Genomic DNA, 12,021 nt, shown 5'->3' with positions numbered 1-12,021 from the left:
GGTCTTCCTCTTTTTCTCTTACCCTCCACCTTACCCAGCATGACATCCTTCTCCAGCGACTGTTCTCTCCGGACAATATGTCCAAAGTAGGAGAGACGAAGCTTATCCATCTTGGCCTCCAAGGAACACTCTGGTTGTACTTCTTCCAAAACAGATCTATTGGTTAGAGGTCAAGATTTTTGTCTTATATCTCCAAGGGTGATCCATAGGCCAGCAACATCAGTATCAGCTTATTGGCAATGTAGAACCTCAGCACCCACCCCAGGTAAAGAATTATAATCTTCCTTTAAACAAAACCCATGGGAGATTCATATGTACATTAAATGTTTCTAGATTAGAAGACACAGAACAAAATATGATCTTTAATCTCCAAATAACCTAAAGCTTTCATGCTTGTAAAATTCATGACTGTAGGTTTAACCAGGGCTCTTGATCTAAATTCCAAAGTCAGATTGTCTAGCCTTCTGATTTGAATATAAGGGTGAGTCAAACTGAGTTTTCTATAATACATAACGATTATCAAGACTTGACAGATATCTTCTCATTTAATACTACAGACATTCTGGAGAATTACTATTCTCTGGTAGTGTAGTGGTTGTGAACCACAAGGTCAGCAGTTTGAAACCACCAGCTGTTCTGCAGGAGAAAGATAAGGCTTTCTGCTCCCATAAAGATTTACAGCCTCGGAAACCCTGTACAGGGTCGCTATGAGTCAGAACCAACTCCACAGCACATAACAACAACAACAAAGAAAAAGGACACGTAAGACTTTTCCTAAGGGTATGGCTGGCATAAAACAAAACGAAAGAACTGTATACTCAGCTTTCTCACTCTTTTCACTACACTAGCACAGATCTGCAACTACCCAGCTACAAGGTTTATTTTCACCAAAACAAAAAAGCAAAATCTTGAAAATAATATATAACCAAAAATCAATTCACATATAGCAAAAGTTAAATTTTAATTAAACAAAGTTATCAGTGGGCATTACTATTGCAGTAAGAGATTGGCTACAGATGTCACTTAAAGAGAAAATTTTATGACTTAGAATGGGCAACAGTTTATCATGATCATATTTCAGGACCTAAAATCCTTCATGTTGCTGTTTTAGAAGCAGTTAATGGTCAGTCTTCATTCTGACTTGATTAGCATCAAAGTACTAGCTCAAACACACTCAATTCTTAGAAACTGCTGCTGGGGTCAGGAAAGATCTTCTTAGTTATCAGCAAACTTATATGTCTATGATCTAAGAAACAAATTTCCTAGTATTAAAATACCTGTTGTTGTTGTCAGGTGCCATCGAGTCAGAACCGACTCATAGCAACCCCATGCACAGCAGAACAAAACAATCTCCGATCCTGGGCCAACCTCACTACCGCCGCCACACTTGACGCCATCAATGATGTCACCTGGCTGATCCATCTCGTTGGGGGTCTTCCTCTTTTTCTCTGACCCTCCACCTTACCCAGCATGACATCCTTCTCCAGCGACTGTTCTCTCCGGACAATGTGTCCAAAGTATGAGAGATAAAGCTCAGCCATCTTGGCCTCCAAGGTGCACTCTGGTTGTACTTCTTCCAAAACAGATCAACTGGTTCTTTTGGCAGTCCATGGCACTTTCAGTATTCTCCTCCAACACCACAACTCAAAGGCATCAATTCTTCTACGATCTTCCTTATTCATTGTCCAGCTTTCACATCCATATGAGGTCATTGAGAATACCATGGCTTGGGTCAGGCGTGCCTTAGTCCTCAAGCTGACATCTCTGCTCTTCAATACTTTAAAAAGTTCCTGTGCAGCAGATTTTCCCAATGCAATACGTCGTCTGATCTCTTGACTGCTGCTTCCACGAGTGTTGATAGTTGATCCAAGAAGAATGAAGTCCTTGACAACCTCAATCTCTTCTCCATTGATAAGAATGCTGTTTATTGGTCCAGTGGTGAGGATTTTTGTTTTCTTGACATTGAATTGTAATCCATACGTAAGGCTGTGCTCTTTGATCTTCATCAGTAAATATTTTAAGTCCTCTTCACTTTCAGCAAGCAAGGTTGTATCATCTGCATGTCTCAGGTTGTTAATAAGTCTTCCTCCAATCAATCCTGACACCACTTTTCCTTCATAGAACCCAGCTTCTCCTATTATTTGCTCAGCATACATACTGAACAAGAATGGTGAAAGAACACAACCCTGTCGCACACCTTTCCCAATTTTAAAACATTCAGTGTTGCCATGCTCTGTTCGAACAAATACCTAGAAAGATGAAATATTAATCAAAACGTAGTAAGATGAGCAGGGAATCAACATAGAGATATAGGTAGCTGTGAAGATCAATTTCAATCTATTAAAGCCAATGCAACCTATTCACTTCTCTGACACCAACGAAATTGAAGGAATTCACTTCCCATCCAAATCCATTCCATTCGGTTTCAATTCAGCTGCACAGGCAGCTCTTCCTCTGACCTTAACCACCAGTTTGGTTAGTTCTCAATTTAAAGGGGATGGTCCTCCAGATTCCCAAAGCTAAGACCTCGGGCACTAGTTATCATAATCTCAGGGGTCCCCAGATCCCCTCACTTCTCAATAGTTGGCTTCCACTACTCCCTGGAGTTCAATAATTCCCTAGAAAGACCCACAGAACTCACAGGACACTGTACCTCTGGTTATATAGTCGTAATTACAGTGTCATTATGAGTTGGAACAGACTCCAGGACACACAACAACCAACCAAACAGGAAAAAAAAAAAAAGGATAATATGCAAAAATACATACAGCAAGGTCTGGGAGGGTTCCCAAAGCTAAAATTCCACGAACCTCTTATTACCACGTGGAAACGCATGGAGCAGCCATGTCCAGAGCCTTTATTGGTATCTCATCAGTGGGCAGGAATGATAGAATCAGTCACGCCAATCTTCCCCCCCCCCCCCCCCCAGGTAGGACTGATATTGGAGCCACAGCTTTCTTGTCTGGCCAACCCTTAACCAAAAGATGCCTAATAATTATAGGGACTCAAGTATTATTTGGACACCTCATTAAAGACACTACAATGACTGGGGAAATTCCAGGGTTTTAGAGGTATGCTCTAAGGAACCAAGAACAATGACCAGATTCTTTGGATGAACTTAATTGTAAACCCCACAGTAACACAAACAGTATTTGGGTGGCTCATCATTCCAGGAACTCCTGATGTGGCACTGTAGGATCAGCACTGGACTGTGAACCACAGATCAGCAGTTGAAACCCACCAGCTGCTCCTCAGAAACCCTATGCAGGGTTGCTATCACTTGGAACCAACTCAACAGCACTTAACAACAACAACAACTACAACACCCTTTCCAAAGGTCCATGTATTTCCACTACTCTTCCTTGAACAAGCTCTTTCTTCATACCAATAACAATAAACTCAATTAAGTATTAGCTTCCTTAGTAAAATTCATTTCAGCCTGTGGTATTAGCACTTTAAATGTCCGTTGCTCTTGTTAAGTGTTGTCAAGTCGGTTTCCACTGGTAGTGATCCTGTATAGGGTTTCCATGGAGCAGCTGGTGTATTTGAACTGCTGACCTTGTGGTTCGTAGTCCAGTGCTGATCCTATAGCTCCACTAATATGCAGCCCCTGGTTACTATTACAATTGAAAACTTCACCCAAGTTGTACAGATTTATAATAGAAGATTTATTCACAAAAGAAAATCACCTGTCCTTCCAAGTTCTGGAATCATTTACATGGTCCTTGACATATCACATTAAAATCTAGCCTTATATTTTATATTGCTACAAATGACTTTCTAATGAAGAGTTCCCCAGATGATTCATATACTCCACAACTAGATTTCATAAAGTTCTAGTGATAGCTAAGTAAGGTACGAACTAACTATGTTATGTATTTTTGCAGCTCACTTTTTTGAAAATTTAAACATGAAAGCAATGATATTGTGAAGTTCCTCAAAGAGAAACAGGTGGCGGTGATACAGCTGGAAAGTGAGAGGGAAAAGTGTTAGAGGTATCAGAATTCTTTTGACTGAATACATTCTCTAAAATGTCGTACAAAACATGGAGCCTTTATAGTAAAGGTATTCCCTCAGTGGTGGACCCTGGCTATGTTTCTGGTTTGGGCCATGAGGATCTATACATGCTTTTTTATATTTAAATGTGTAAGAGCAATGAAGATGATCATTTTCTGAGGAATTCATGTCATCCCCTTTCTTACATTGTTAGCTCCTTGTTATGTGTACTAGGAGCATCTGCCCAGTCATAAAGATGAGAAGTCCAGGACCAAATGCAGCAGATTAGAAGCAATTAAGTATATATGCAAAGTAGAGGATATCTGATTTCTGATTCATTTGTGCATATATTTATCCACCTTAACAGCTCAATTACCTGAGAGCTAGAGACTTTAAACCCAAGAAAGTCTCACTTAGGCAACTATCATAATTACCTTAAGACGTAATGTCAAATACCATTATACTGTCAACTCTTAATTATGCAACTAAACACAGCCCAGGGATCTAGGAGGGATAATTGTTGCTTCTGTGTTAGGTGTCTTGAAGTCAGCTATGGCTCATAGCTACCCTGTTAAGAATTTCCAAGACTACAAGTCTTTACTGGGACAGAAAGCCTTCTCTTTCTCCCACAGTGGCTGGTGGGCTCGCACAGCTGACTTTATGGTTTGCAGTCCAGTGCTTATCCTACAGAAAGCCACCACATTCCCAACAGGTATTCACAAATAATTTTCAAACTTCATTTTAGTTGAAGAGTTAAAGTCTCTCTGATTACTGCTTACTCCAAAACAGAATATAGCAAAAACAACTGGTTAGATGTTTACGTTTGTGTTCTCCTGTCCTGATTAAGAAGTTCTGGTGTGGCACTGCTGGATAATGCAAGGTCAGTTTCAACTGTAAGATTGGCAATTCAAACCCACCAGCCACTCCTCAGAAATCCTATACAGGGTCACTATAGGTCAGAACCAATGCAATGGCACTTAACGACATCTTGATTAAAACATGGGCCAATCAATCAACCAAAGAGAGACAGAAAAGTAAAACTGCTGGATTGGTGGATCCTTAAGTCTGTTGTTGCTTGTGTAAGTGCCGTCGGTTTCAACTCATAGGGTTTCTGCGGAGCGACTGGTGGATTTGGATCGCTAACCTTGTGGTTAGCAGTCCAGTGCTTCTCCATAAGCACCGGAGGTGTTTATATTCAGAAACATGATTATTTGATAAATGCTGGCCATTTTGAGTTGGTGATTTTTCTGCAAATTAAGAAAACCAGCGTTTAAATGCTGAAATTCGTTTTCTGTTGGAGTCCTACCATGGATTCCAAAATGTCTGCAAAAAGTGATTTCACAGTAGACTCAAACGCAGAGGAGCTTCCCAGTTGCCGGCTGTTTCCTGAAAACAGAAGAAAATGAAGACGACATAGATACCACTGACCTTCGATGACATGGCTGTGGAGTTCACCCAGGAGGAGTGGCAGCTCCTGGCCCCTGCTCAGAAGGCCCTGTACCGGGACGTGATGCTGGAGAACTACAGCCACCTGGTGTCCCTGGGGTGTCCAGTTAGCAAACCAGAGGTGCTCTCCAGATTGGAGAAGGGTGAACCACCATACAGTTTAGAAGAAAGAATTCATAGTCATATTTTTTCAGACATCCAGAAAGTTAGTGATCATCTGCTGGTGGACATGCCAGAGGAAAGGAGCATGAATATTATGGAATAATGGCATGATGACAATGGAACTGAAGATATTGTTCATCGAGATAAAAGCCATTTTGCTAAAAGGCAAAATCATAATACATTTGAATTACGTGGAAAAACTATGAAATAAATTTTAACATTAATCAGTCAGAGAAGACGATATGAAATAAAGAACGCTGTTCAGTTTAATAGAAATCAGGAAATCTTTCCCTATGCTAACTCTGAGCAGTTTCCTACTGAATTTAAATCCCCTGATTGTCAGAACTCCAACAACACAAAGTCCCGACTCATGAAGCACCAGGAAAGTCTCCAGGCAGAGAATGCGCATGTGTGTAGTGAATGTGGGAAAGCCTTCTTCTGGAAGTCTGTGCTCATGAGCCTTCAGATGCTGCACACAGGAGAGAAACCCCATCGATGCAGTCTGTGTGGGAAAGCTTTCTCCAAAAAGTACTTGCTCATGGAGCATCAGAAAGCGCACACTGTAGATAAACCTTATAAAAGCATAGAATATGGCAAAGAGTTTGCCATGAAATCCAAGCTCAACATGCATCAGAAAATATATAGAGAAACCCCATCACTGCGGTCTGTGTGGGAAAGCCTTCTCCAGGAAGCACATGCTAACTAACCACCAGAAAGCTCACACAGGAGAAAAACCTTATGAATGCTGAGAATGTGGGAAATTGTTTATTATAAAAGCAGGGCTTAATATGCACCAAAAAACCCACACGGGAGAGAAGCCCTGTGCATGCAGTTAGTGTGGAAAATGCTTCAGCCGCGAGTTAAGTCTTATTGCCCATCAGCGTATTCACAGACAGTTGTCCTATGAAGATACCAACTGTGACAGAGTCCTTAAGACGTCATGCCTCAATACACATGAGAACACATAAAACAGAGAGAGATTTTCAATGCAGTGAGTGTGGGAAAGTCTTCCATCGAAAGAAACAACTAAATTTACATGAACGAATCCACGCAAGAGACCTTATGTCTGCAATGTGTGTGGGAAGAAGTTTGCCTCCATGCTTGATCGTTTTAACCATAAATTGATGCACACAGGAGAGAAACGTGTAGATCCTGGCAAGGTGAGGCACAGCTCCTCAAATACCAGCGACCTCATACAGGAAAGAAACTCTGTTAATTCAGTGACCGTGCAGATTCCTTCTGTGGCATCCCAGTCTTCCTTAAGCAACAGTGAACTCCTAACAAATAAATGCATTGTCTTTGTGGGACAACCTGTTGGCAGATGTGAGTCCTTGGGAAGTAACAGAGATTTTGTACAGGACAGAAACTTCATTAACCCAGTGAATGTGGTAGCACCTGCAGTAATCAATTACGTCTTACTGTATGTTCCAGAAAACGTTACTCTCCAGTTAATCTAGTCAAAGAGTGACTAATCCACATGAGATGAAACAGACATAGAGTAATTGCTATCAATGGTTTACTTATATTTTTAGGAGTTGTTAAGTGCTGTCGACTCGGTTCCAACTAATAACAATTGTGTATAGGGTTTCTGAGGAGGGGTTGGTAGGTTTGAACTACTGACCCTGTGGTTAGCAGTTCAGTGCTTATCTTGCAGCAACACCAAATCAGGACCCCCTTTAGGAGTCATCGCCGTTGTTAAGTGCTATTGGGCTGATTCCAACTCATAGCAACCCACAGTATAGGGTTTCCAAGGAGCAGCTGGTGAGTTTGAACCGCCGGCCTTGTGTGTGATTCATCTGGGTTTTGCAGTCTTATCCTACAGTGTACTTATCCTACAGTGAGTGCCACACCATAATTTCTTCTGGAAAAACCAGTTGTCATCAGATTGATTCCAGTTAATTGTGATCTCATGTATGTCATGTTAGAACTGTGCTCCAAAGGTTTTCAGTGGCTAATTTTTTGAAGTGCTTTGTTAAACACATTTTGTTTGAGGTATCTGTTGTTGTTGTTGAGTTCCATCGAGTTGATTCCGACCCATAGCGACCCTGTGTAGGGTTTCCAAGGAGCAACTGGTGAGCTTCAACCACTGACCTTGCAGTTCAAACAACTTTGCAGTCTGACTCATTAGCCCACAGTGCCACCCCAGGACTCAAACCTCCAACCTTTTGATGAAAGTAGTTCCAATGTTTATCCCACCAGTGGGCTCCTGGGATCAGCACTCCTTTTAATGGTACTTAAACATCATAGGGAAAAAAAAAGTGACTTCACTTTTTGTCTCACGACAATTAAACTATATGTTTATGTTGTTGTTGTTGTTATGAAGTGCTAATGAGTCGGTTCCAAACCATAACGACCCTGTATAGGGTTTCCAAGGAGCGGCTGTTGAGCTTGAACTGCTAAACTTGCAGTCCAGCGCATTAACCCACAGCACCACACCAGAATTCCTCTATGTTTTTTACAGAAATCATTTAAATGCAAACAATAATGACATAACACCAGGTTAGCATGCACTAACAAACACATAGGATAATTTCATGTTTGATGCCAATAAGTTTGGACAAAATTATTTGAATTATCTGAAATAAACAACTTGTTCTTGTAGTTAAGCGCCGTCGAGTGAATTTCAACTCACAGAGACTCTATACAGAGTTTCTGAGGAACAGCTGGTGAGTTTCGACTGCCAACCTTGTAGTTCGAAGTCCAGTGCTAACCTTACAGTGTCACATCAGTTTAAAAAGGACAAGTACTGGAAAAAGGAGCCCCGATAGCACAGCAGGATAGGTGTTGAACTGCTAACCCAACAGTTCAAACCCACCAGGTCAGCAGTTCAAATCTACCAGCTACTGTGCAGAGGAAAGAGAAGCCTTTAAGCTACTGTAATGATTTATAAAACAGCCTCGGAAACACTATGCCACGACATTGAGTCAGAATCTATTCAATGGCCCTGAGCCTGGTTTGGGTTTGAATGCTGGAAAAGAGGCTGTTGGAGTTATGAAATTAGTATAAAGCCTCATTTAAGGCTCTAGAGCACTTGCATATTTAATTCAGATAGATTTAAACTATGCAGGCTTATATTCTTATAAAAATCATTTTCTGCATTCAATAAAATGCATATTTTCTTTGATCTTTACAATTAAATTCTTCAAAGTTCCTTGTAGGTTAGATGTGTACTGAGCGTGAATCAGGACAGGTTAATCAGTTTGCCAAAGCTCATAAAATAAATCAGTGCTGGATCTCTGGAAGGATTGAATTCAGTATGGAGGAATTATATAGTCGGACACATATTGAAGGAGATTTGGGAATTTTCTTGATTTCTTTAAAAATAAGTCTTTTCTCTCCTACATGTCTTATGAACCCTGTCCAGCTCTCCAATCTGATTAATCTGTACGTTTAAAAGAAGGGTACTCTAAATCTTACACAATAGTGAACCTAGTTAATCCCATTGAATTACTCGATTTTTCTGGTGCTACCACAGATAATAAGGAGCTCTAGTAGCGTAGTGGTTACCAATACGAACAGCTGGTAGTGGGCTGCTAACCCCAACTACCAGCTGTTCGGCCGGAGAAAGTTGAGGCTTTCTGCTTCCGTAAAGATTTACAGCCTCGGAAACCCTGTACAGGGTCGCTATGAGTCGGAACCGACGGTACACCACCATCCCAGATAATCGCTCACCTCCGTCTGATTTCTTCCTCACGTCTTTGAGTCTTGTCAGCTCACCAGGGCATTATTTGAGTACTCAAGAAAAAATTGAATTACTAGTATTATTTATTATCAAGTAATCAAAAGTAAACTACCCAGGATGACGATGCTGCCAATCATTAAAGCACTGTACAATTCCACAACTTTCGGGATCGAGGGCTGGGCATTTTGAGCTCATTAAAGGCCATCATTGGCAAGGGTCTTTCACTAGTCTCCTAATCTTCTCTGATTGAATTCGTGTGGCAGTTTTCTTAAAACTTGAGGGAGTAGTTAGGAAAAGCACAAAACGAAAGGTTGGCTGAATCGATTTCCCGTGCTGGTTTAAATTAAAACCAATCCAAAGTTTATTGAGTGGTTACTAAGTGCGCTCCCTTCTTAGAGAAACACAGCCTCTTGCAAACTCAGTTGGGAACTATCAGGGGGCTCGGTGACAGAGACGCCACCTAGGGATGAAGAGCCTTCCCTGCCGGCTCACTGGTAGTCTGCACCGCTGCCTACCATACCCGTCACTATGGCCCGCTCTGGTTGCGTAGTGGTTACGAATCGGGCTGCTAATCTCAATGTAGCAGTTGGAAACTACCAGCTGTTCCGCAGGAGAAAGATAAGGCTTTCTGCTCCCGTAAAGATTTACAGCCTCGCAAACGCTGTGAGTCGGAAGCGACTCCACCGCACACACAACAGCAACACCGGCCCGCTCAAGTCGACCGCGCCTCCGCGGGAAGGATACGCTCCAGGTAGTAGGCTCCTTCGGCGGCCACCGCCTCCGCAATATCCTCAGCTGCTGTCAAGCCCATGCCCAACGCTTCTTCCAGAACCCGCAGGGACGAGTTGGGCATCCCTTGGTGCCCGGCCATCGCCGCAGGTCCGAGCTCTTGCTCTAGCAGGTCACCGCCGTCCCTAAGGGCAACCGGGAAGACGCTTCCCACGAGACGTACATCTCGCGAGAGCTTAGCGCTCCCCCCCCCCCCACACACACACCCCCACCTCCATCCCTCCAGGCACTGAAAGGTTGACGGGAATGTGAACTGCTGTCCTTTGCACTTCACTGGTTACCAAGGCAACGTTATTGCCAAGGGCTTGGGATGCAACTCCTAAAGAGGACAAGTAAAAGAAGCAAGGAACAGGAGGCTTGGGTTACATCTTACCACTGCAACTTAGTTTTCTTTTAGTTTTGACCCAATCACACCTTTCTGTATTTTAATTTTCTTTCGTAAATTGCCTAGCTCTAGCTTTTTCTGTGTCCATCGACATTCCCCAGATTTTAAATGTTTATAGATCCCCACTAGTCCGAGGGAAAAAGAATACAAATGAGGAAGATCCTCAGTGCCTAGAGAGGAAAGAAAGAAAGAAAAAGTTATAGAAATCATAGACTTTTCCTAGAAGTTACAACTTTGAGATTGACCCAAGAAAGCTACAACTGTCTTCCTAGATGCTCATCAGTAAGTTAGGCACCTAAGTTACTTCTATTCCTTCTTGTTTTCCTTTAGTGCACGTTGTCTACTTAAGTATAGTTTATACTCTGGGGCTTGGTATAGTATTTGTAGCATTGGTTCTTGCCAGGGAAAAGTCACTTTCATAAGAATTAGGACCCTCACACAACCCTAATGTAATGGATAATAGATATTTGCCCAATCATGTAGTCCTTTTGATATAATAGAAACTTCAGGTTTTTATTTTGTATGTATTAGAAGCAACTGAGAGACCCGTTTCTTTGCAGATTGTGTTTTTCCACATGCCAACATAACTTATAAAAAAAATTTCCTTTTATAACCAAAAAAAATAGTAGTGGCTTTTTTATTATTATTATTGTGATAAAAGACATGTATAACAGATCATGTGGCAATTTAACAATTTTTACATAGATAATTCAGTAACATTGATTGCACTCATCAGTTGTTGTTGTTGTTAGGCGCCATCGAGTTGGTACTGACTCATAGCAACCTTATACAGTGCCCGATCCTGGTCCACATCAGCACTCCTACTTGGAATCAATTCTGCAGCTCACATCTAATCTTGAGACTTGACTGTTGTAAAAGACAAATACAAAACAATTGAATTTAATAGATAAAATAACTAATATTTCACTGTAGGATCAGCACTGGGCTGCTAACCACAAGGTTGGCAGTATGGATCCACCAGCTGCTCCTTGGAAATCCTGTACAGGATCGATATGAGTCAGAATTGATTCCAAGTAGGAATGCTGATGTGGTGCTATGGGATAAAGCACTGGACCACGAGGTCAGTTAAACCACAAGTTTAGCAGTTCAAAGCCACAAGCCACTCCTTGGAAACACTGTACAGGTTCACTATGAATCAGAACCTACTTGACAGTACTTAACAATAACAATAACACAGAAGTACAGTGGTGGCAGCAACAGTGGACTCAAACAAGACAACAATAGTGTTTATGGTGTAGGACCAGGCAGTATTGCATTCTGTTCTGCACAGGGTCACTATGAATTGGAACCAGCTCCATGGCACCTAACAACAACAGGCTTGAAGAAAAAGTCAATTCTCTGGGGGCAGTAATGAAGGATTCAATGGGCATAATAATGAATGAAGAAGAAGATGGAGGGAATATACAGAGTCACTAGGCCAAAAATATTTAGTCAACAAATAGGATATGCCCAAGAACCAATGATAGGAAAGGAAGTTCATGCTGCACTGAAGACATTGGCAAAAAGGAAGACTCCAGGAACTGGTGAAATACCAACTGAG

At 41.7% G+C, this 12,021-nt stretch overlaps 1 protein-coding gene across 1 annotated transcript in view; it reads right to left on the bottom strand.

Annotated features, from left to right (window-relative positions):
- The window catches only part of SPAG16 (sperm associated antigen 16), a 35,838-nt gene extending 25,681 nt beyond the window's left edge, over positions 1-10,157 (bottom strand). Inside the window, exon 1 of the mRNA XM_006867783.1 lies at positions 10,031-10,157. Coding sequence (XP_006867845.1) covers positions 10,031-10,157 — 127 coding nt within the window. The remainder of the gene's footprint in view (positions 1-10,030) is intronic.
- Between the last annotated feature and the right edge of the window lie 1,864 nt (positions 10,158-12,021).

This window comes from Chrysochloris asiatica, unplaced genomic scaffold (genome assembly GCF_000296735.1).
Source record: "Chrysochloris asiatica unplaced genomic scaffold, ChrAsi1.0 scaffold00110, whole genome shotgun sequence".
NCBI classification, from domain to species: Eukaryota; Metazoa; Chordata; class Mammalia; order Afrosoricida; family Chrysochloridae; genus Chrysochloris; species Chrysochloris asiatica.
Note: the sequence above shows the minus strand (reverse complement) of the source record. Positions and strands in the feature narration are given on the sequence as shown.